We start from the raw sequence: 27064 nt of genomic DNA, 5'->3' as shown, positions 1-27064 counted from the left end.
TTGCTGACTGGGCCAACAAAGTTTCAAAGTGATAAATTGATCGTTCCTTCGAAATAAGTGATTAATTCAAATGACGATTAAAAAGTGTGACCCAGCAGAGCGATCAAACAAAACCATTTTTGCCTTTTTGCTTAAGAACTAAAGCTGGAGGTGGACAGAGCAGTCTGACAATCCTACTTACCAGGGAATAGGAGGCAATTAGGGCCAAGCAAAGGATTGAGACAAACTTGCGTTTGCCTCTGGTGGATGCACGTTCCACGTTGGTCTCTGTGTGATTGAGATGAAAAAAAGATTTGGATGTAATTTGCTTTTCTTCCTGAGTTTTCCTCCTTTCTCAGTGGACTGATGTTGGGAGGAAGGAAGAGAAGACGAGCAGAAGTGCTGTGTAGAGAGGAAGTTTGGAGAAGAGCGAGGTGGTTGTCTTGGGAATTGGGAATAGAGTGGATGGTGTGAGGAACCATCAACCACCATGAAACACCACAGAGAAGGAGGGAAGGAGTTGAGTTGGGAAACACATTTGGAGAAAGGAAGCCATGGAAGATGATCACAAGGGAAGAAAGGGATGGTCAGGTCTCATGTCAGAATGGCCACACATATTGTATAAGGAGGTTGTAAAGGGCCTTTTAGGTAGAGGTAAGATGCTAGGAGGTACTGAAGTTTATCTTGTGCTCTAGCAGCCTCTGGCCCTGTCCAAGAAAACTGTTCATGAATCACCACATGACATAAAAGTGAAGGGTGAGATGAGAGAATCTGGTGCCTGTTAGATTAGATTCCCTACAGTATGGAAACAGGCCCTGCCAATCCTCTGAAGAGTAACCCACCCAGACCCAATTAGATTGGTTAATTAATGCAATTGTTCAGAACAACAGCAATCATTGGCTAATTGACCTATCAATCAGGATGAACGCAATGCCAGATTGGCTGTTTTGGACACTGACCATCCTGATTGACAGGCTGCTTGGCCAATGAGCCTGACTCCCCTTGAGGTACAGCTCCTCATCATTAATGTCATCCCTTTCTCATTGGTCTTAGTTAGATGCTTTCTCATCATATTGAAATTATCCCATTTTCAAATTGGAAAGTCTACGTTAGTTTGTTCCATTCTCTTCTCTGTCTTTAGTGTAAACCCTACTCAAATCTTTTCCACAGATAATTGGCCCACTTTTGCTTACCCTGTTGTCCAGCACCCAACTCAGCAATGTTCTAGTTGGGCACTGATCAACAAAGTTCTCCTGAACAGGTTCTCCTCTTCTTTCTAATCCTTTACTCTACTATAATATTATCCCAATTGATAGTAGAGTAATTGAATTCCCCCAGTATCTACACTCTATGTTCTTGCACATCTCTATGATTTCCCCAACAGATTTGTTTCCCAATTTCTTAGTTACTACTGAGAGCTCTCTGAATACCTCATGAAGTGTGATCACAACTTTTTGTTGCTCACCTCTGAACAAATAGACTCTGTTCTTCTCCCCTTAAGGATAGTTAGTCTTTCCAACAGTGCAATGTCTTCAGTAGAAAGAATATCTTTAATCTTTTTTTCCACCCTTTATTCACATTTGAATGTTTAACTTTATTTTTAGCAAGCAGCCTATAAAAGACAAGTTGAAGCAATTAACCTGATTTGAACTCCAGGACAACTTAGGGTTCAAAATGAGAAACTCCTCCATTGCTCCTAAAATCATGTACAGTTTATTTTAACCCCTAGACTTTCTTTCAATCCTTTCTGCTGGAACCTCACCTATGTTAGCTGCAGAAAACCTCCAGCGAATGTCAGAATTGGGTTTGTGGCAGGATCTGGTACCAGGGCTATCCTGTGAAACTATGGGATTGAGAAGGGTTTCTGTGAATCCATGGCAGGTGAGGCTTAAGCCTGTTGTGGAGGACCCTGAAGCAATGGTTGGATTCCTTCTGACCCCCAAGGAAAATCGGAAAGAAACAGTTTAGCATTTGTCATATTTAATTTTTTTTCTGAACTCTGCACATTCCTCCTAATTTGGCCTGGCAGTAAACTCATAGTGGAGTCCAGCCCAGGCTTCCAAATTAAAATTGCAGTTTGGAACATTGCAATGTGTATGTTAATCCACATTTCGGGCCAGAGCCCTTCATCAGGAATGTCAATTTTCCTGCTCCTCAGATGCTGCCTGACCTGCTGTGCTTTTCCAGCAACACACTCTGAACTCTGATCTCCAGCATCTGCAGACCTCACTGTCTCCAATGTATGTGTGTTAAGTGGACCCTGCCTGATTTGGCCACATCTCTTTTGCTGCCTGATCTGTGGATCAGGTTGAAATTAGAACTGATCAAATCCAGAGAGAATAATGTCCCCGATCAACTTTAAATCTTTTCGTTAATCGAGTGGAGATAAAAAAACATCCAAGATGTGATGAAAATCGAGGAGGATTTATTCTGGAGAAACAATCTTCACCAGATTTCCTCCCAGAAAGTGTTTGTTAAATTTCCACCCACTCGCCTATTGAGTGGCAGTTCTCAATTAGACAAATAAACCCCAACACAGAACTATCACCATATTTATTTTGATATCATCTACATCTTTAGTTAAAACAAAAACTATAAGAGATGTACAGTGGCTTCCCTAGATTTACAAAGCCATCTGATTTAACACTCTTGACATTGAGATAGCCTTGGTTTGTTCTTCTCAAGACCTTGAGGGAAATATTTTACAGACACCTGGACTAACCTTTCACTGTGGCATAGTGTGATTTTCTTAATTTGACTTTGCCAGTGTATTCCAGTCTATGTTTGAAATCCCAGGTAAGCATTCTAGATCAATGGAGCAAGTTCATCCCATTTGAGAATCTATTCAACAATAAAGCAGAAAGCTATGTGTTAATGGGAGCTGCATGTTTAATCTTTCATTCTCAGTGAGTCACATGAATGGTCACTCCGTTCCTCTCTCCACTGACATTGCCAGATCTGTTGAGTATTTCCAACATTTCTTTTTGTTAATGGAAGCCTTTATGATATTCCACAATATCTAATCTCTGAAATATTTTTGTTAAACTTTCTCTTGAGTCATTGAAATTTGAACATTACAATTGGTAATAATTTGTTGAGGAACTTTCCAGACAAAAACATTACTTCTGCTGATTCAGTCACTGTGTATTTTGCAGGGGCCAATATCTCGTTTATGACAACGATGAGATTGAGGCAAAACCCAGGGAATGGAAAAAGTATGAGTTCCACTATGATAATGTGCTGTGGGCCTTGCTCACACTATTCACTGTATCAACTGGTGAGGGCTGGCCAATGTAAGTATTATGTCCATTGGTGTTTGATTATTAGGATTCAATAAAAACATTCTTTGTTTGGGAATTAAGTACTACAAAACTGCAACTTCAGTTGTGAAAATTCAAGTGTACTATGCTTAGCAGGTTTTATGATAGGCTGCAGAAAATACAGTGACACAAGCAACACAATTATGTGGTAGCAGACTTACATTAAGGCAGCCTGATCTATTTCTTTAGTTTCCAATCATAGCTAAATTTAAATTTTGATGGAATGAGTGTTTTTCAGTTGCTACACTCAGGTTTGTCACATCTGATTATATGTTGGTCATGTCTCTTCAAAGTAAGTGACTTTTAAGTAAACCACTTTGTTTCTGAGAGACATGACAAGGTAGTATATAGATCCATTTATTTTCAAATGCTTCATTGCTAAATACAATGCACAACCAATGCAGTGGATCTTGTATGTGACGTTATCTCATTGAGAGAAATTTTATTCATTTTCAGGCAGATCAAAATAATTGGTATTGTCTCTTTCCTTGGCTGAACTTCTTTCTTACAGAAAGAGTTTTAGATAGTCATACCAAACACAATTATGTGAAATAGTAAATGCAGTGTGTGCGCGGTGAGGTGATTAACAGCACAGATTTCAATCAAAGGACCTGCATATTAAATTCAAAGGTAATTCATTTCTTTTAAAAAAAAAGTTTGATATATGATCTTCCAAAAATGCTCTCCTTAGGGTTTCAGTATTCGGTAATGTGGAGAGGAAATTTCGGTGTTTGGTTACTGTTTTCTTGTATCAGCAATTTGTAGAATCCTGGAATATTTTAGATACTAGAACTTAAAGAGTTTTTGATCGAGCTCTGGTGGAAGGATCAGGCTCATGGTGCTGGAAACCTTTCTTATCAGAGATGAGAAAATGTAATGAGGCGATAATAAGGCTGGGTATAAAACATCATACCTGGTTGAAGGACAGGAATACTCATGGATGTGTGAAGGAATGATGTTCAGTGCATTACTACAATAATAACTTTGCAGTGGAGGAGGAGCAGCATGCAAGGAGGGGTTAGAAGGCTCATGCTAGTAAAATGTAAAGGAACACTATATATTAGTTTATGGATAAAACTAAGAGTGGTAGCAGAAGGAGTATAAAGAGAGAAAGATTGTATACCGCCAGAAGCATCAGGGAAGACATTGTCATCTGAGATACAACACTGACGAGGGAGACAATGAGCAGAAATTCCAAGACTTGACAGTATGGCAGATCTCATGTTTGAATGCATGGCTCTCATTATATATTAGTAAAGTGCCTAACATTGCTCTCATTCTCTTGTTACACTGGAAATCCTGCAAGTAGGCTATTTAGTCAGTTCCTGTGAAGCTGTGGTGGGAATCTTGTTGGAAATTATAATTATTTATAGCTCATAGAAACAATGGATTTCTTAACCAACATAAGTGACACGATTTACATACAGCGAATGTGTTGTTCAATATTAAACAGAACCGGTTCATTTACACAGGATTTAAAAGTCATTAAACAATTCAAATATCATTTTAATAACTATTGGAGTTGGTTGAATTTTGGAAGCATCTGGGATTTGGAGTAGACAGTTTAAGTTCCATGTGAACATTTGTAAATGTGGAGTTACAAGTTTTCTACTAATAAAATTAAGATTAGGTGTCTATAACAGATTGTGACTTAACCTCATAAAATATTTGTCTTTTTCTTCCTCAAGCGTTTTGAAACACTCGGTGGATGCTACAGAAGAGGATCAGGGACCCAGCCCCCGCTACCGCATGGAAATGTCCATCTTTTATGTTGTGTACTTTGTTGTGTTTCCATTCTTCTTTGTCAATATTTTTGTTGCGCTCATTATCATTACATTCCAGGAACAGGGTGATAAGGTGCTGTCTGAGTGCAGTCTCGAGAAAAATGAGGTATGCATCAAAATATAATAGTTGATGACCTAATTATTCATGACTCTATTTCTAAATTTCCTTAAAGATGGCTTTTCATCTTTGGGATTCAAGGTCAAACCTAATCCTCGCCAACAAGAGAGAGCCTAACCATTGTGCCTTAACATTACCACTGGTGAATCCCGCACCACAAACATCCAAGGGGTGACTCTTCACCAGAAACTGACTCAATCAGATCTATAAGTACCTTGGTTACAAGAACAGGTCAAAAGCTAGGAGTTCTGTGATAATTAACTCACCTCCTGACTCCCCAAAAACCTATCCACCATCTATGAGGCACAAATCATGATTATTATGGAATACTCTCCACCTCCCTGGATGAATGCAGTTTCAACAACACTCAGGAAACCCCCCAACATACAGAACAAAGGTGAACACATGAATGGGACTCCATCCATCACTTTAAACATTCACTCCCTTCACCAATGATGCACATTAGCAGTAGTTTGTACCATGAATATATTGCAGCAATTCACCGAGCTTCCTTTGGCAGTATCTTCCAAACCCACAATCACTATCATCTAGAATGATGAGGAAAGCAGACACGTGGAAAAACCACCACCTATATGTTCCCCTCCAAATCACTATAAGACCATAAGAACTAGGAGTGCAAGTAAGGCCGTTTGGCCCTTTGAGTCCACTCCGCCATTCAGTCATGGCTGATGGGCATTTCAACGCCACTTATCCGCACTTTCCCTGTAGCCCTTAATTCCTTGCAAGATTAAGAATTTATCAATCTCTGCCTTGAAGATGTTTAATGTCCCGGCCTCCACTGTGCTCCGTTGCAGTGACTTCCACAGGCCCACCACCCTCTGGCTGAAGAAATGTCTCTTCATTTCCGTTCTAAATTGACCCCCTCTAATTCGAAGGCTGTGCCCACAGGTCCTAGTATCCACACCTGACGGAAACAAATTCCCAGTGTCCACCCTTTCTAAGCCATGCATTTCCTTGTAAGTTTCAATTAGATCTCCCCTCAACCTTCTAAACTCTAACGAATACAATCCCAGGATCCTCAGCCATTCATCGTATGTAAGGCCTGCCATTCCAGGGATCATCCGTGTGAATCTCTGCTGGACACTCTTCAGTGCCAGTATGTCCTTCCTGAGGTGTAGGGCCCAAAACTGGACACAGTATTCTAAATTGGGCTTAACCACAGCTTTACAAAGTCTCAGTAGCACATCGTGCTTTTACATTCCAACCATCTTGAAATGAATACAACATTACATTTGCTTTCTTAACCATGGACCCAACCTGCAAGTCAACCTTTAGACAATCCTGTATTAGCACTCCCAGGTTCATTTGTATTTTGGCTTTATGAATATCTCACCATTTAAAAAATAGTCCATGTCTGTGTTCCTTTTTCCAATGTGCAAGACCTCACATTAAGTTTCATCAGCCATTTCTTTGGCCATTCTCCTAAACTTTCTAAAGCTTTCTGCAGCCACCCCACCTCCTCATTACGACCTGCCTGTCAAACCTAAGTTCATATCATCGACAAACTTTGCCAGAATGCCCACAGTCTCTTCATCCAGATCATTCATATAAAAAGTGAACAGCTGCGGCCCCAACACTGAATCTTGCGGGATATCGCTTGTCAGTTGCCAGTTGCCATTCCAAAAAAGAACCTTTTATCCCAACTCTCTGCCTTCTGTCAGGCAGCCAATCTTCAATCCATACCAGTAGCTCACCTTGAACACCATGGGCCCTCACCTGGAATAATATGATTGTTGCTCAATTATCACTGTGTCAAAACCCTGAAACATCCTTCTGAACAGCACTATGGGTGTATCTACACCACATGATTGCAAGAGTTCAGGAAAATAGCTCTCTACCACCTTCTCAAAGACAGTTAGGGATGGGCAATAAATGCTGGCATATCCATCAATGCCAACTCCAAAGAATGAATAAATAAATGGCATTAATTACTTTTTCTCAACTGGAACATTCAATATTGAATACACTTAGGCTTATTTAAACAAGTACTATTATTCCAAATTGATGTCTGATATTTCCAAACTTGCAGAATATTAGATCAAGATTACCATGGTCTAATTTCTTACTTTATAATAAAGTCTACTCAGCCTCAAGTACTTAAAACAATGTGTACAACCATTGAAAATAATTTTTCTATATTTTTGCTCGACATTATTAGAAGAACTAATTGTTCCAATCAATTACTTTGACAAGTTGTAAGATTAAAATAAATCATTCAAAACTCAATAAATGAAACTCACCAAAGGGCTGACCTATTTAAAGCACAGATGCTAGATGGTTTGTATACAGTGATAAAGAGGTGAATACTGCATATACAGCTTAATATGATATACAGATGGAAATGTAAATAGGAGAGATAGTGAATAGACGATTTAGAGAGTTTATAGTGATGGAAAATATTAATGCAGGACAGAAGAAGAACACTCTATGTTTAGGAGAGTGAAAGCAAGATAGAAGGATCATACAGGCTGTCAGCTGACTGAAATGGAAAGAGAACTTCCGACTCAGGCAGAGATAGTGAGAATGAGAGACACAGATTATATAAGAGTAAAGGATGTAAATATAGTATCCAAATGCAGTGTGATTAATAAGTGAGAAGAAATTGAAGAGTGCACAGTGATGAGGGAGCTAATGAAGGAAATGGTGAATGAAAGATGGAGATGAAATGCCTTATGAATGAAAGTAGCCAAATTATGATGGCTATCTGTGAATGTATTTTTTAAATCTCTCCTCACATTTGCAATTACTTCCTGTGCAGTTGCACAATTCAAGATATAAGATTTGCTGTAGCATAGATGAAACAAATTGGAGGTGGTGCAATTGCGGTGCAACTGGTTTTATTTCCTTCTTAGTTAACGCTGCTTTCTTGTTGAAATGTACGACCTAAGTAATCTTTACTTTGCCCTTCAAAGGTTACAAAGCAAAATGGAGTGATAATTGTAACCTTGTTCAATTCAGACCCTTTGTTGTTTTCTTCCAGAGAGCCTGTATTGATTTCGCTATAAGTGCCAAACCACTGACTCGCTACATGCCACAGAACAAGCAAACTTTTCAGTACAAGATGTGGAGATTTGTGGTCTCCCCTCCTTTTGAATATTTTATAATGGCTATGATCGCAATCAATACTGTAGTGTTGATGATGAAGGTAAGGTGTAACAGCTGACACTCTACAAAACTGAGGTAATTTCCACATTGTTATTTGCTGTAATTCAAACACAATAAGGAATTTTGCTTCTGTGTGTGTGACAAAAACAAATTCTTCTACTTTAAAGAATGCCAAGTCTTTTATGTGATATTTTGCCATTGAGAAAACTGGTCTTTTATTTTCACAAGGAATACAGCAGTCTTCAGCACAAGTTAAAAATGCTAGAAATAACTGTCTCTGCATGATTGAACAATTACATTGTCCAGAGCAAGGGTAGTGACAATTTTGACATTGGGCTATATTGGATTAGTCATCCATTCAATATAAATGAAAGATGGAAGGGAAATATAACAGGATGGCTGAGTTGATGTGCCTGTTAGAACATAGAGCAATACAGTACATGCCCTTCAGCCCTTGATGTTGCACCAACCAGTTAAATCAATCTGAAGCCTATCTAACCTACACTGTTCCATTTTCATCCATATGTTTATCCACTAACCATTTAAGTGTTCTTAAATTTGGTAAGTCTACTACTGTTGCGGGCAGGGCATTCCATGCCCTTACTACTCTCCTGAGTAAAGAACCTACCTCTGATATCTGTCCTATATCTATCACAGCTCAATTTAAAGCTATGTCCCCTCATGCTAGTCATCACCACCTGAGGTAAAAGGCTCTCACTGTCGACCCTATGTGATCCTCTAATCATCTTGTTTGTCTCTATTAAGTCACCTCTTAACCTTCTTCTCTCTAATGAAAGCAACATCAAATCTCTCAGCCTATCCTCATAAGACCTTCCCTCCGTACCAGACAACATCCTGGTAAATATCCTCTGCACCCTTTCTGTCACAGAGAATCCAAAAGGCAACTGGGAATTATCATGTTTTAAGCTGAAAATTTAATGTCAAGTAGTCGCTTGGCTTGTGGTTATTACACATTTATATGGTTAAAAGAAATTAACTATATGACCATTGTAAAATTTGGAATGGATGAAATCTCATTCAGGAGTACTTATTGTCTTCACTTGTGATGAATAAGCAATTACAAATATCATGTGAACTTGAATACAGATTGAAGTAATCTGTTTTGTTTATTAGCATACCACATAAATTAGTTGGAGGTCTTATTTAATTCGAAGCTGTTTTTGGAACAGCATGACTATGGTTGATGGATCACTTCATCTTACATTTGCTGGCATTTATATTAAAAAAAACTGATATGATGACAGTCATCTGTGAGTTTCTTGAGAAGAAATTTATAGTTTCCTACCAACACACTGCATGATCAGTGTAATAAAACTCCGATTAGTGCTCATGAGACTAAATTGAGGAAGTTAAAATGAAAAAAATAAATCAGCAATATCAATTTTCATGATTCTATCCGTGGAACAATCAATAAAAAGAAGATAATTGGTAAACAAATCATTGACCACCAAGTCAATCATTGAAACAATGATTAAACTTTCAAAAAAGCATTAGGTTATTCTCAAACAGCAATCTTTATGACATTGACATTTTATTATCTAAAAGGTGTCTAAATATGGAAATGACTGCTTCCGTATGTTACCTTACAACAGGAAGGGTATATTCTGAGTGGTATGTTTCACTCCAAAAGATTTGGGTCAGTTGGCTGCTTTACTTAAAGTGGTTAATAGTAACTTTCTCTCCTACAATGGAAAGATAATTATGTTGCAATTTTTCACTATTGGACGTGGAGATGACAAGAAAGGATGGCATTAGTTAGCCACCCCTAATTGCCCTTGAACTGAGTGGCTTACTTGGCCATTTTACTGCAGGTCTGAAGTCACATGTTGGTCAGACTGGATAAAAATAGTAGATACCTTCCATAAAGGACATTTTTGAAACAGGTAGGATTTTACAGCAATGTTCCAAGAATATTGGCTTGGTCCCCTGAATGAGTAGTCCAATGACAGAACCATTACACCACCATTTGTCCCCACCCACCCCACGCCTCCATTGGATACGTGAGCCATATCACTAGAAAATGGTTTAACCCTTCAATATTGTGCTTTTTAATCAATCAGAACATGCAAGCCATTTAAATAATCTGTTTCACACCTTTTTGTGTAGTGTGGGATATTTAAAGCATAAATACTGCAACTATACATGAAGTGATAGTTTAGCTTTGAATTGTTATGCTACTGTGCAGTAAAATAAGCTACAGCTCACCTAATTCATGACAATAATTGAAGGATTAATGTTGCCTGTCGAGAAAACATATTAGTACAACTTATAAAGACATAGATTCAAACAGGTGCATAGAAAGTCTGACGAGAGAGGGAGCAGTGCTGGAACTAATTTTGGCAACAATGAGGACGAATCTTCGGGTAAAAGATCAGTGGGGGATCATGTTGATGATAATGACAATAACTCTGTAGGATTTAAGGCAGTTATTGAAAAGGACAAAGATGGATAGGGAGTAAAACTTATGAACTGGAAGAAGGTTGATTTTAACATGATAAAACAGGACTTGGCCAAAGTGAAATGGAAACAGTTGTTTGTGGGGAAATTGCCATCAGACCAGTGGACGTCATTCAAAAAGGAAATAGTGAGAATGCAGGGCCAACATGTTCCTGCAAAGATTATGAATGGGATTAAAAAAGGTGCAGAGAATTTTGGATTTCAAGGGGCATACAGCACTGGATCAGAAAGAGAAAAGGGAAGCTTATGGGAAATACTGAGGGCTCAAAACAGCAGACAGAATGTGCAGGTTACTTTAAAAAAAGAAATCAGAAAAGCGAAGAGAGTTTATGAAGAAAACACTAGTGGGTAAAATAAAGGAAAATCCAAGGGCATTTTATGAGCACATTAGTGACTAAATGGAGGGGTGGAGGGGTCAGATATCTCATTGGCTGGACGGCAGATTGACAACAGCGGAGGTTACATTCCTGTACTAGTTCAGGTCAACATGAAGGTCCTGCCTTCTCAACCTCATCCCTCACCTGATGTATGGTGGTCCCAGATTAAACTCACACCAGTCATCTGCCTCTAATAAAAGAGCAACCCAATGGCCCTCTGGGACAATCACTATCGGGGACATTGTAGCTAGGGAGCTTGATGAAATAAATAGTGAAGTCTTGAAAGGAGTCCACATCGCAGAAGATGAGGTGCTGGAAGTCTTAAAACTCATAAGGAAGAGTAATCCCTGGGACTTCATCAAGTATATCCCAGGACAATGTGGGAAGCTAGGGAAGAAATTGCAGGGCCCCTAGCAGAGATATTTGTATCATTGACAGCCAGGTGTGAGGTGCCAGAAGACTGGAGGGTGGCTAATGTTATGCCTTTATTTAAGAAAGGCTGCAAGGAAAGGCCAGAGATCTACAGACCGGTGAGCCTGACATCAGTGGTGGGTAAGCTATTTAAGTGGATTCTGAGAAACAGGATTCATATGCATTTAGAAAGGCAATGTCTGATTAGAGATGGTCTGCATGGCTTTTTGTGTGAGAAATCATTTCACAAACTTGATTGAGCTTTTTGAAGAGGAGATCAAGATGAAGTCAGGGTGACAGACATTGCCGACATGGACTTTAGTGAAGTCTTTGACATGGCAGACTGGTTAGTAAGGTTAGATCACATGGAATCCATGGAGAGCTGGCCAATTGGATACAAAATTGACTTGACAGTAGGAGACAGAAGGTGGTGGTAGTGGGTGGCTTTTCAGACTGGAGACCTGTGACCAGCGGTGTATGGCAAGGATTGGTGCTACGTCTGCTGCTTTTCATCATTTATATAAGTGATTTGGATATGAATATAGGAGGTATATTTAGTAAGTTTGCAGATGACGCTAAATTGGTGGTTTGGTGGACATAGAAGAAGGTTATCTCAGAGTTCAATGGGATTTTGATCAACTGGGCCAGTGGTCTGAGGGATGGCAAATGGAGTTTATTTTGATAAATGCAAGGTGCTGCATTTTTGTAAGACAAATAAAGGCAGGACTTACACAGTTAATGGTAGGGCCTTAGGTAGTGTGTAAAACAGAGTGATCTGGAGTACAGGGGTATAGTTCCTTGAAAGTGGTGTCACAAGTGGACAGGGTGGTGAAGAAAATGTTCAGCAGTTAGAGCATTGAGCATAAGAGTTGGGATGTCATGTAACAGCTGTACAAGACATCGATATAAAAACAATGACTGCAGATGCTGGAAACCAGATTCTAGATTAGTGGTGTTGGAAGCTCTATGCTACTTTCTCCCCACCCCCACCCTCCTCTAGCTTATCTCTCCACGCTTCAGGCTCACTGCCTTTATTCCTGATGAAGGGCTTTTGCCCGAAACGTCGATTTTGAAACTCCTTGGATGCTGCCTGAACTGCTGTGCTCTTCCAGCACCACTAATCCAGAATCTGTACAAGACATCGGTAAGGCCACATTTCAAATATTGCATATAATTCTGGTTATCCTGCGATAGGGATAATTTTATTAAATTGGAAAGTGTGCAAAGAATATTTACAAGGCTGTTGTCAGGATTGGAGGGTTTCAGCTACAGAGGCTGAATAGGCTGGAGCTTTTTTCTTTGGAAACATAGGAGGCTGACTGTTGACCTCATAGACATTTATAAAATCAAGGTGGACATAGATTTACTAAAGAAGTTGAAGTTCTTGTCAACAGAAAGAAGAAGGCTTATGTTAGGATGAGACATGAAGGCTCAGTGAGGATGCTTGAGAGTTACAAGTTAGCCAGGAAAGACCTAAAGAGAGAGCTAAGAAGAGCCAGGAAGGGACATGAGAAGTCTTTGGCAGGTAGGATTAAGGAAAACCCTAAGGCTTTCTATAGGTATATCAGGAATAAAAAAATGACTAGAGTAAGATTAGGGCCAATCAAGGATAGTAATGGGATGTTGTGCATGGAGTCAAAGGAGATAGGGGAAGCCCTAAATGAATATTTTTCGTCAGCATTCAGACTGGAAGAAGACAATGTTATCGAGGAGAATACTGAGATACAGGCTACGAGATTAGATGGGATTGAGGTTCACAAGGAGGAGGTGTTAGCAATTCTGGCAAGTGTGAAAATAGATAAGTCCCTTGGCCTGGATGGGATTTATCCTAGGATTCTCTGGGAAGCCATGGAAGGAGATTGCAGAGCTTTTGGTTTTGATTGTTATGCCACCATTGTGTACAGGATTGGTGCCAGAAGACTGGAGGATATCAAATGTTGTTCCCTTGTTCAAGAAGAAGAGTAGAGACAACCCTGATAATTATAGCTGAGTGAGCCTTACTTCGGTTGTAGGTAAAGGGTTGGAAAAGTTTATAAGAGATAGGATCTATAATCACCGAGAAAGAAATAAATTGATTAGGGATAGTCATTACTTTTTTGTGAAGGGTAGGTCGTGCCTCACAAACCTTATTAGTTATTTAAGAAGGTGACCAAACAGGTGGATGAGGGTAAAGTGATTGATGTAGTTTATATGGATGTCAGTAAGGCATTTGATAAGGTTCCCCACAGTAGACTATCGCACAAAATGCGGAGGCATGGGATTGAGGGTGATTTAGCGGTTTGGATAAGAAATTGGCTAGTCGAAAGAAGTCAGAGGATTGATGGGAAAGGTTCATCCTGGAGTTCTGTTACTAGTGGTAAACCACAAGGATCTATTTTGGGGCCACTGCTGTTGGTCAGTTTTATAAATGACCTGGATGAGGACATAGAAGGATGGGTTAGTAAATTTGTGGGTGACACTAAGGTCAGTAGAGTTGTGGATAGTGCTGAAGGATGTTGCAGGATACAGAGGGACATAGATAAGCTGCAGAGCTGGGCTGAGAGGTGGCAAATGGAGTTTAATATGGAAAAGTGTGAGGTGATTCATTTTGGAAGGGGTAACAGGAATGCAGAGTACTGGGTTAATGGTAAGACTTTTGGTAGCGTAGATGATCAGAGAGATCTCAGTGTCCATGCACATAGATCCCTGAAAGTTGCCACCCAGGTTGATCGGGTTGTTAAGAAGATATACGGTGTATTAGTTTTTATTAGTAGATGGATTGAGTTTTGGAGCCATGAGGTCATGCTGCAGCTGTACAAAACTCTGGTGCACTGCACTTGCAGTATCGTGAACAGTTCGGTTCACCACATTATAGGAAGGGTGTGGGAGCTTTGGAAAGGGTTCAAAGGAGATTTACGAGGATGTTGCCTGGTATGGAGGGAAGGTCTTACGAGGAAAGGCTGAGGGACTTGAGGCTGATTTCATTAGAGAGAAGACTTCATTGACACATATAAAATGATTAGAGGGTTAGATAGGGTGGACAGTGAGAGCCTTTTTCCTTGGATGGTGATGGCTAGCACAAGGGGGCATAGCTTTAAATTGTGGGGTGATAGATATAGGACAGATGTCAGTGGTATTTTCTTTACTCTGCGAGTAATAAAGGTGTGGAATAGCCTGCCTGCAATAGTAGTAGAGTCACCAACTTTAAGGCCATTTAAATGGTTATTGGATAAACATATGGATGGAAATGGAATAATGTAGGTTAAATGGGATTCAGATTGGTTTCACAGGTTGGCACAACATCGAGGGCCGAAGGGCCTGTACTGCACTATAATGTTCTATGTTCTATAGATAGGATGAAAAGCCAAGGTCTTTTCCCCAGAGTAGAGGAGTCCAAAACTAGACTGCGTAGGTTTAAAGTGAAAATGGAAAGATTTAAAAAGGACTTGAGGGGCAACTTTTTTACACAGGTTGGTGGGTGTATGGAATGAGCTGCCAGAGGAATTTATAGAGGTGGGTACTATTACAACATTTGAAAGGCATTCAACATTATATAGAAAAGAAAGGTTTAAGGGATATGGGCCAAATGTTGGCAAATGGGACTAGATCATTTTAAGAAATCTGGTTGGCATGGATGAGTTGGGCCAAAAGATCTGTTCCTGTGCTTTGTGACTTTATGACAAGATGATAAACAGGGAAGGGGTTGGGCCCAAGTGTATAGAACCAGGAGACATTTGCTGAGATTTTAAATGGATACTTTGTATTCACTATGGAAAAGAAAGATGTAGATATGGAAATCAGGATGGTGGTCTGTGATATATTTGAATAAATTCACATTGAGAGAGAGATGGTATTAGCAGTTTTAGCAAGTTTGAAACTTTGAAATTCCCAGGCTCAGATGAGATATATCCCAAGATACTGTGGAATGCTAGACTGGAGATTTCAGAATCTCTGATATTAATTTTCAAATTCTCTCAGACACAGGAGAGGTGCCATAGGACTGGAGGGCAGCTAACATGGTAGCACTATTCAGGAAAGGTAGCACAGATAAACCAGGGATCTATAAGCCAGTCAGATGACCATCAGAGGTATGGAAACTTTTAGAAACAAATTCTGGGGCACAGACAGTCTCTACTTAGAGAGACAAGGATTAATCGATGGTAGTTAGCATGGCTTTGCCAGGAGGAGACAATGTCTAACAAATTTGATTGCATTTTTCAAGGAGGTGATTAGGTATCTAGATGAGGTTAATTCAGTTGATCAGTAAGGCAGTTAAGAAAAACTTGTATGGGAGACTGGTCAGGAAGATAAGAGTCCATGGAATCCAAGGGGATTTGATAAATCGGATTTAAAATTGGCTGAGTGGCAGGAGGCAGAGGGTGATGGATAAAGTTTATTTTGTAAGTGGAACTTCTCATCCAGTGGCATTTATAGGGTACAGTGTTGGCTCCCTGTGTTGTGTGCAGTGGATATTAGTGATCTGGACATAAATGTCGGAGGTATAATTAATTAATTTACTGTTGACACAAAAATGAGTGCTTTGGTAAATAGTGAGGAGGAAAGTCTTAGATTCCAGGACATTATAGACAGGCTGGGCAGAGCAGAGCAGTGAATTTAAACCCGAAAAGTGTGAGATGATTCATTTTGGATGGACTAACAAAAGCAATGGAATAAATGATAAGTGAAAATACCCTAGGATGTACGATGGATTTGAGGCAGCTGATTATGCACTTCCAAGATCCTTTGAAGGCAGTTGGATAGGTGAATCAGGTGGTTAAGAACGCATATGAGACAATTATTTTATTAGTTGGTGTTAGATGTGTAAGTCTTCACAACATTTACAAAGTATTTAGATGCATACTTGAAATGCCAAACCATACTTGGCTGCAGGCCAATGCTAGAAGGTAGGATTTGAGAAGATTGGTGCTTAATAAGAGGCATGTCTAACTCTAGTGGCAGTATGGGAAGTTGTTGCTAGTGCACCATTAGTTGATGCTTGAAATTGGAGTGAGTTATACAGTGTAATTTTATATAAACTCGGGAATGAATGAAGAAAGGAAATACTGATGTAAATTTCATATGGACATCGATGAAGTATGAATACACTTATGTATTTGAACAATCAACCTGTAATGGAAATCTGTTTTCCAAAATCCTCAACATAGCTGTGTTTAAGGAAAGCAAATGACTCTCTTTTTGGGCAGGAAATTATTTTACTCCTTGTACAAAAACTATAATCTTGGTTTATTTTTTATCAAAGTTCTTCTAAGGACTGATACTGATTCTTTGTGTTTTTTTTTCACATTTCATGTAGTTTTATAATGCTCCTGAATCTTATGACAGAATGCTGCAGTACCTGAACATATTATTCACTTTTCTGTTTTCCATGGAGTGTGTGCTGAAGCTTATTGCATTTGGTATTCTGGTACGTTATAATTCAATTCAAATAACAAACTAGTTGTAATGTGATATATTAAAAAATAATCTGTATCTTGGAATGAGAAAAAAAGATCTTGTGAAGATATTGACTCAAATATAGTTTTGCAATCAAAGAGAGAAAATTAATGTTTTCTTCAGCCTGTCAAAAGCTGCAGCTCCATAAAGCAAATATCTAAGTTCATAAGTAATCAGTGGTTGTTTTTGTCTGTTTCAGTCTTAACTCTATGTCAGCAAGGTATTGCTTTAAACTGCTTCAGAATTTGAGTACATGATCTACTCTGTTACGATATGACCGCTTGTTCTTTGGATAACCTGCCACTTGGAGACCAAATGATCTCATTTTAAATAAGGGCAGCAAATTCTTCTTATTTGTATTCCTTCCTCAACAAATTTTGCTAAAGCAGTCGCTGATGGCATACACTGTACCCTGTCAGTACATGTTAACTGTCTCATTTGCCCACATGGCAATAACTTTGCACTTTTCACATTCATTTGATTTTATGAAGGACTCTTTGGAATGTTACTGAAAGATACTTTGTAAATGCAATGTAAAACCATTCTATTTATTAGTAGAAGATGTTTTCTATTTTTAATCTGCAAAATTTTTGATACTTTTTAATAACTCTAACTTTTTAACAACTCTAACTCTAACTGTTAAGCATAGACCTGCTTAATCCAACTATTTCTGATACTGTCATTATTTTTCTTTAACTTAAAGATTCTTAATTGCTTTAATAAACTGAGGTAACTATGGCATGCCAAAAAAGAAGAAAAAGATCAGTTAGTTTTAAAATTATAATCAAAGTGGAATTCTTGTATCTTATTATTTAATTGATGCTGATTGTCATGTTAATGATAATGTCTAATGGTCAATTGCTCGTCAGGGATTTTTTAACTGCTAAGTTAGTTTGTTGCAGACAGTAAAACAGTTTGTAAGTTGGAAAACAGACATTACAGAAAACCAAATAATTTCTGTGTGCAACTCGCAAATCATTAGCAGACTCACCACAAGGCAAAGTCTCCACATTGAAAATATGCAACACATGGAATTTTTAAAAGTGAATTCTCTTAAAGGCAAGGTGCACATGCAACACTGATCAGGTACATCGTCTTCTAAGGGTATCAATGATCTATGTACATGTCTGAGATTGGCCTGAAGCAACAAAAGTGCAAATGACCAAATTTCAGTGGTAAAATTCTGTGTTATAATCTTCCTTGAAAAACTGGAAATCTGTATGTGTCCCAGAATCCATACAGAGAAGTCCACTCTCTTGCATTTTGTTAAATTGTCTTTTGACAAACAGCTGCCTGTCCCAAAGCTTTAGTGCAAATGTCTCAGGTTTGTCCAATGAGGCTGTGAAAATGTTTGCACTGCAGACACCACGGCATCAGACTGCCTCCTGTTGGCATTATTGCACTTTGCCACAAAGTATCCTTTGGATTATTTAACATTTATACTACGGGAAGTGGAGCTGAAATAGCAAGATAACTTAGTTTCACAGACGATCTTGCAACATTATCTGAATGACCTCAAAGATGAATACCCAATCTGATGGCAATCTGATCTTGATTTTCCCTTTTTGTTTTGTTTGATTTAGAACTACTTCCGCGATGCATGGAATGTGTTTGACTTTGTAACTGTATTGGGAAGTATTACTGATATTTTAGTCACTGAGCTGGCGGTAAGTGTATCTCCCCTAAATCAAGATATTATTTTAAAATCTGTTTTCTCTCCAATATTTGAGGTGAAATGTGATGTTAAACTGGATTCTTACATAATCTGCATTTGAATTCTTATTTTGGAACAATAGTTAGACTCCAAATTGACCAGTTTGTTTAATTTAAATTGATATCATGAGGATTTGTTGAATTCCTTTATTTACACTGCAACAGAAATTATTTATATGGGATGATGTTTTGGGCTCTGGAAATGTTATGAAAGTTGTTTCAGAGAGTTGTCGTTGCAAATGTACTTTCCAGGCATTTTTCAACTAATAATTGGGGTGCCACGGGGTGGCAAATTGAACTGGAAGAACGTGACGTGGCTTTCTTCTGGTTCATTACTTCTCCAAATTCTTCTCCCTCTCCATAAACCACCACACATTCCCCAGCCCCCACTTCCCCCACCAGCTTCCTATTTAATGAGCATGATGTTGAACTGTATTGATTCGATGTGTTGCAGTCAACACTCTCTTGACCACTCCAGGCTCTGAAGGCACCAGATTGTGGGGGGGAAAATGAAATGAAACAAGTAAAACAATATTTTGCTCCTGAAAACTGGGATTGGATCCAGCCTGCCAGATGGCAGCAGGTTGAAGTCCCATTTTGTCACTGATACCAGCTCGGGCACTTTCAGCCTGGTATCAGCCTCACCAAGAGCCCGCAGCTCAAGGTCTCCCACATTTTGGCTTTAGGTAATACTTAATTTGCCTTCTTCATCTGAAACTGTGATAGGGAGTTGAAATAGGATAAAAGGATTTCATAAAGATATTCAGTTCGGAACATTGGAACTGTACTTCATGTTGTCTCCAAACAATAGAAGTTAGTGCCCAGAAACAACTTTAAATGTGTTTAATGTTGATGATATTCTAACCCAATGCATGGCTACTCTTCATCTCTATAACAAAACTAATGCCAAGAAAGATGGAAAATTACATGTTAGAGATTATTAATGGTGGTATTAACAATCACAAACTTAGTATGGTTCTTTACTTACTATTTTAACTAAGCTTGTTTTTTTTACATGGAGTGTTTGTTAAAATAATGATGGTGGAATCACTTTTGATGCTTATCCATTAAACTTTTCAACATTAATTATTCTTTCACTTTTCTCTGGGGTTGAACATCAATCCTTGTGTTAAGGGAGAGGTCTTTTTTTGTAGCTTGCCTGTGGTGACTGTCACCTTTTCAATGTGAACAACAAACTAATATATTGTTGCTCTTGTTAAATATATAAAAAACAGATTTTTTTTAAAGTAGCTTTCAGCAACTCCAACTGAAATTACAGATGCTTTTGGGGGAAAAAATACAAATGCAGTGCTTCCAGTAAAATGCACTTGCCATAAATAAATCTTTGATCTTGTTGCAAATAACCTTAGCTTTTATGTCAATGCAACTTTATAATGAGCTGTACCTGGCTATGGACTCACCAGTGACCTATTTATTTAATGTCAGCCATGAGGTTTTGTCTGTATGTTTATATAAACAGGTCAATATTCATTGGCATCATTTCTTTTGTCCCAGAATGCCAACTGGGATCTGTCCAGAAATGCCAGCCAAGTTCTGAATTGCACTCAGTTAGTCCTGAATTCTAAAGTTTCTTGAGCTGTGTTCAATCTAACAATGACAGCATACAATTAATTTGAACTTCAAAGTGATGAAATGATATGAAGAATAGCAAAACCACCCTGGTGGTTGACCTACAGGAGTAGGCTGATTTCTTTCATCATTTGTACTTTTCTTGTGATCTTGCTTGATAACATCTTGGCATTAGTGAGCCCCCTAAATCCTAAATTATGGAGCTTTTGAGTTGATCTGCCCTAAAAAGTTATAAATCACACAACACCAGGTTATAGTCCAACAGGTTTATTTGAAAATAGAAGCCTTTGGAGCAGCGCTCCATAAACCTATTGGACTCTAACCTGGTGTTGTGTGATTTTTAACTTAGTCTACCCCAGTCCAACACTGGCACCTCCACATCATGGCTACCATCGACACCACTGTAAGGTTATGTTCGTGATGTTTTAAATGGTGGTGATAACTGCTCTGATTTTGTAAACATCTTTTAATCTTTTCAATCTTTTCAATCTTTTTAACACCAATAATTTCTTAAAAAAATATGGAAGACTTGCATCGCACAATTTGATTTCACAACTGACTTGATTTCTTTGCATGTTACACCTAAGAACTTACTTGAGGTTCCCAACTTGAGAAGGCTGAGATCTCCATGAGACTACATTAAGCAGATAAAAAACTATCATTTATTCCCAAAAGCAACAAATTTAAGATTACATATTCCTTAGTGACCTGGCAGATTTTTTTTTTCAGCATTCCCTCAAGAGGAAATACTAAAGTGTCAGCCCCTTTATGAAACATTTTATGGATTATAGCCTGCATAGCTGCCTGAAATGTCCAATAAGAAGACACAAGACATTGGGCAGAAAAGATTGAGGGGAAAATGCTAAGTAAGAATCCAAAGGAAAAGGAGACAGGATTTCTGCAAATGTGCACAGTTCAGTGCCTATGCATATACACATAGTCAAAACCTGAAAGAGATGGGTGCTTTACATCTTGGATGGAGGCCATCAGTTCCAGATGTTGTCTTACCAGCTGTTTAGGCTAGATTCCCTACAGTGTGGAAACAGGCCCTTCGGCCCAACAAGTCCACACCAACCCTCCGAAGAGTAACCCACCGAGACCCATTTCCCTCTGACTAATGCAGCAAAAACTACTGGCAATTTAGCGTGGCCAATTCACCTGAAATGTACATCTTTGGACTGTGGGAGGAAACCTGTGCACCCAGAGGAAACCCACACATATACGTGGAGAATGTGCAAACTCCACACAGGCAGTGACCCAAGGCTGGAAACGACCCTGAGTCACTGGTGCTGTGAGGCAGCTTTGCTAACCACTGAACTACCATGCTGCCATTTAATAGAAGTACACTTTGCTCTGGGTGTTAGTTTCCACTACTGCTGTCCTTCCTTAGCATTAGCAAGTTAAAATACAAACATTCATATTCAGATGTTTAAGTTTCAAATAAAAATGCATGAAATATGACACAAACTATTATGCAATATTAAATTGAGCTTTCCTGAGGGAAAAAAGGGGTTTCTTGGAAATGCTGGAGAATGTGACAGATGTACACCAGGCGACCCATCTGGCTGATATGTGTGTGATTAAATTATTAAAAGGTTTCTTATTAGATGCATTAAAATGGCACTTCTGCCAGAATCATTTCTAATTAATATACATCCTATCCACCTACAGCTTGTATTGTTTATTCTTTAGTTCAAATCAATAAACAATGCATTTGTATTCATGCAGTTGTAATTTTTATTTGTGTCAGTATATTCCTTTAGGAGCGACAATTCAGGATTACTTTGAATAATCATTCATTTCTAGCAGTTAGTGGGCACAGGTTAAAATGAGGTTGTCTTCTTTTACTTTCCATTAAGTTTATAGCCGTGTCAACTTTGAACTAAAAAGAAATTCCCTTTCTCTCCTGAAGCTGCTGACTAGAGCTGGGCTACAGTTCTTCAGCATCAGTAGGCCTACAAGATCACATACAATGTGCAATTTATTGTTTAGATTAGATTAGATTACCTACAGTGTGGAAACAGGCCCTTCGGCCCAACAAGTCCACATCAACCCTCCGAAAAACAACCCACACAGACCCATTCCCCTACATTTACCCCTGACTAATCCACTTAACACTACGGGCAACTTAGCATAGCCAATTCACCTAACCTGCATATCTTTGAACTGCAGTTATATTTGACACTGGGCAGTGATTACTGCTATTTAACTGTGGTGGCATCACTGTCAAGGCTGATGCTTTTGTCCCCTGATGGTCTTTGCACATAAGATTTCCAGTAGAACAGTCTGGATCACACTGCCCCATGGAACTTGTTTGTGATGTGGGTTTCCATCTGCCCTTTAGTTTTGCATTAATAAAATTGTAATAGTTAAGCTTAGTGCAAAATAAATTTTATGGGAATTGTGTCAGGAGAAATGTTTCATGAAGTGGAAAGATGGTTGAAAAAAAGGACTCTGAGCTTCAAGTTCACAAGTTCTCCAGTGTTGAGCTTTGATGCCAGTGTTTAAAGTTAAACACTGACAAACTGGGCACGGCATCTCCATCCCAATCTCTGATGCCATTGAATGAAACCTTGCATCAGTAAAATGTACGATCCAATAATTGTAAAGTAAAAATATATTCTTCAGAAGGTGACTGTGTTGTACTAAAAATTATTGATTTAAAGTGGCATTCAATGCATTAAAAAAGTTCTAAATACCTAAGTAAGAAATAAATAACAAGTAAGCTATTCCTTGTAACAAAAAATGATGTGCTTAAATTGCTGTCATTTATTACAAGCTGGTGGCAACATAGAATTTTTAGATCTTTTGTGTTACATGTCACATGGTTATTCGATTATAAAATTGCTATTCAATTGGTGACTAGTTGACTAAAAATTGTCGCTCCTTATTTGTGTATTGGCTTTTATTTTCTGGTAAATCTGCAATGACCCCACATTCTGATTTACTTCAAGGTAGTCCTTTTCAGCATCACTGTGCAGGTCATGAGTTCTAACACTGATTTGCTGGACTGTAATATGATTCAAGTGATGTCTTTTTTTTAAAACTGAGTTTGATTTTGCTCACCTGATTTCTCATTTCCTCTTGTTTTTTGTTCCTTATTTTCTCCAACGGTCCTGCTGAATCACGCCATTCAATCAACACACAATATGAAAACCCATGTATTCGTCTGTATGTTGTACACCTGCTGCTCCCTCCCAAAAAAAAAACCACAACCTTTCTTTGCATCCTGCCAACATCAATCATCCATGAACAACATCAACATGTAGCAACGGGTTGGTTTCATCAATTTAAGAACTCTTGTTTGATTGGAATCGGTTTGCTTTATAATTTGCTTTTCTGGTTAATTGGTGCATGAAAAATGGGCAGTGGTGAAGCTTTTTCTTTCTGCTGCTGCTGTGATCTGATGTGCAGGAGTGTGTGGTATTCACTGTAGCAGTTTATTCGGCCCAAACCTGCTTTCCTTTTGCCACGGTGATGACAGACTTTGGGAGTACACAGCCTTTATAATCTATCGAGGAGAGTTTGAAATGTAACCTGAAACAATATGGTTGAACTTTAATAATAGTCTCTGGTTTAAAACAAAAAGGAGGAAATAACTGAAATGAAAAGGAATATAGGAAAGATACTGAGGAAAGAAAAAAACAGAAAATAGTATAAGTATGTTCTTCAGCTTTGCAGTTAAACGTGCTTAATTTACTTTTACCAATAATAATAATTCTCTCTTGATGTAATTCTATAGAATTAGAAATAAACTTTTTTTATTGTAAATTTTGCAAAGTTATAACTAGGTTGGAGGAATTGCTCTGGTGGAGAGCCACTCACTGAACTCAGGAAAATTTTGCTTCACTTGTTCACTTTGATTGTTTGATTGGGAACCAAATTAGTCTTCCCAGGAAGATCCCCCCCCCCCCCCCGATGGTATTTATCAGGTTTGGCTATTGAAAAAGGTCTGCTCCAAAACGTTGGAGAAACACGGATGGGAGAGGAGAAAACATTTAAATGACCTACCAGCTTCAAATCTGGCCTAAATTAGCTTTTTGAATTGCAATGATGATTTGGAATGGGTTTTTGTTCGCATTTTCCATCAGCAGGTTTGCTCAATTCAGATCAAGTCCAATATCATCTGCATTAACATGTCAGAAATATTGATCAACCTGATTTCAATTAGAGAGGAAATCTCAAAAAAAAATCCATAACACTATATTTTTAATCACAGCTGTTCAGTTTGCAGCTTTGCCAAAGGGAAAAATAGTGTATAAAACAGAGAAAATCTGTTGCTAAGTAAGATTACTAAAACACCAAGGGAAGCAATTTAAGCTCCTCTGCTATTGTATCTCAAAAGCACAAGTCACTATTAATATCTGACAAAGGGATGGCCCTACTGAGGCAAAACTGTGCACCCTAAGATTTGTACTATCATCAAATTAACTCCTGTTTATGTCAAAGAGAAAGTGCCGAAGGTCATGCTGGCAAGATATGTAATTCCCCTCTCTACTTTGGAAGAAAGCCCAGAATGGAGTTCAGATCTTTAATGAAAGATCAAATCACATTTCAAAACAGCATGAGTTCTTTAGAAATTCCAATAACAATCCAACCAGGGACTCTAGACATAGGAACTGATAGGTGATAGCAAATGCGTTATGAGTTTGTTGGATCTCAAGTTTGCTTTAAGAATAACCAGTTCTTGGGTGTTTCTCAATGTGCTCTATAAAGAGACAATCTACTTTTGAGCTCCCTTCACCTAAATATGGCAGTATTCTTGAGGTAAAGAAATATAAGTTGACTTTGCAGAGATTCTTTAGGCCTCTGATGGAACAGTGAATAACCTCAGAAATCCTGCAAAGCCTCAGTCACCAACAACATATCTGGTTTCTCAAAGATGTTGGGGCTTTGCTGTAGGGCCCATACTTAGTAATGACATGATCAATTTTCCTAAGAGGGATCAGAGATCATTATGAAACCACTCTTTGAATCCCTGCTGATTTAAAAATGGAAGAACTGGCGTGTCTTCCTGACATTTTGGTGAGAATACCAAACCATCCACTCCTCCCATGCCCACCACACAATCTAACATCCTCAATGCTAATCAGACTTATCTTCTGGGCCAGTATTTGATAATGCTATTTTCTTCCATGAGTGACAGTATTTTCTTGTCTCTAATGGGGTGATTAACACAATTGACATTTAGTAAAATTAGTGTTAAGTCAGCTGTAACCATTAGATACCAGTTTTATTCCAGTCACACATTTCTCTGAATGCATAATTATATTTAATATTCCCAAATGCAAATGTCAAGAAAGCTATTCCCCATTCAAGCATTGAGTTAGGAAATTAATTTGTGTGTTACTGTTAAAGATCCTGATATCAGGACTCTATGATTCTCCAGTTTTCTGATTCTCAAGAATGTACTGAACCATTACAGTCTATCATTCTGTTGATGAGAAAACAAAATGTCACTTCCAAATACTTCACTGTGGTTTCCCCTTTCTCCGATTCCACTAAGACAGAGTCTGTGAGTATATTTAATCATTGATCCACTGCAGAATTAGAACCAACCTTTTTTTTCATAGACTCTCTTTCTCTCTCCCAAAGAAAATAAAGTTTGTAGAAAGACAAGGGTAGAGAAAATGGAAACTTGGTGCATTCTTTCATTACATGTTTCCTTATTCTTTCAATTAACAACCCCAAATATTGATAGTTGAGTGACAAGCCAGCTCTGGGCACAGATATTGAAAAGGAACATGTATGCCAAACCCAAACTTATTTCCAAAGAAGCAAGTTGTAATTAAAAGCACCTTGGGTAAAATTTAATCTGCCATTTCAAATCAATTCCTGATATATAACAACTTACAGGGAATAGAGCAGAAGAAAGAAAAATACAACTGCCTGCTAAATGTTGAAGGCCCAATGTCTGCACTCTAAACAATAATTAAAAACAAACACTAATTGAATTGAGACCAGCCATTGGCTTGGAATGGATTGATTTCTGTAATTTGCCTCACTGTAAAATTTGAAACAAGTTGCAACTTTTCAGAACTAAATGTCAAGTTAACATTTTAAACTCATCATTCAAATCTTAAATAACATTAGAAGTTTTACGTGGATCAAAATAGTGTTGTCAGATTGAAGAAAATATGTGTTCAGAGTCCTCTCATTAAGGGGAAGGCATTTAATTGCAAATTCCTTTGTATTTGGTTTGGCCAAGCTTTGGTTTCTGATGGAGAAATAATTGTTTAGGTGGAGTCTAACACAGGTTGTGAGAAAGCAAGTAAACCTTTAACAAATTCCATAGCAATTAAGTAATATCCTGGTTTTTCAGGGAAAAAAACAAGATTCTGGCCTGGATCTGAGCTTCATTGCTTTGTTTTGCAATTCAATTTCCAGTCAGTCTTTTCTGGGCTTTTGTAGTAGTGGCCCAAACTGACAACCATCAGTTTCTTTAATGTATTTGATTAATGAATTCATCAATTCAAACGTGTTCCTCACGTATCAGCCAAATAATTTGTTTCTGATTACCTCCTTGTTCAAAAATAAAATCAGTTCTTGGATAGTGAGCCTATCACTGAATGCTGATCAAGAAAAACAAGATGTGTCAAATTCAATACTCAAGATCATATGAAAGAATTATTCAGGTGCTTGTTTCCTTAGAGGAACCTGCAGAACCTAGCTGGCAGTATGACTATTATAGCTACTCCTGTGCTTTTACCTTGGGAATAGTCCAGTTGTTGATCA

General features: G+C 38.4%; 1 protein-coding gene across 2 annotated transcripts in view; it reads left to right on the top strand.

The window, feature by feature from the left end:
• The window catches only part of LOC140469212 (probable voltage-dependent N-type calcium channel subunit alpha-1B), a 624066-nt gene that overhangs the window by 512526 nt on the left and 84476 nt on the right, over nt 1–27064 (top strand). For both annotated transcript variants that reach the window (XM_072565528.1, XM_072565527.1), the window contains exons 29-33: nt 3135–3272; nt 4988–5189; nt 8203–8367; nt 16887–16997; nt 18610–18693. In XM_072565528.1, the coding sequence (XP_072421629.1) occupies nt 3135–3272; nt 4988–5189; nt 8203–8367; nt 16887–16997; nt 18610–18693 (700 nt within the window). The remainder of the gene's footprint in view (nt 1–3134; nt 3273–4987; nt 5190–8202; nt 8368–16886; nt 16998–18609; nt 18694–27064) is intronic.

Source organism: Chiloscyllium punctatum, chromosome 49, assembly GCF_047496795.1.
Source record: "Chiloscyllium punctatum isolate Juve2018m chromosome 49, sChiPun1.3, whole genome shotgun sequence".
In the NCBI taxonomy this organism is placed as follows: domain Eukaryota; kingdom Metazoa; phylum Chordata; class Chondrichthyes; order Orectolobiformes; family Hemiscylliidae; genus Chiloscyllium; species Chiloscyllium punctatum.
This window is presented reverse-complemented; position numbering and strand designations above follow the sequence as displayed.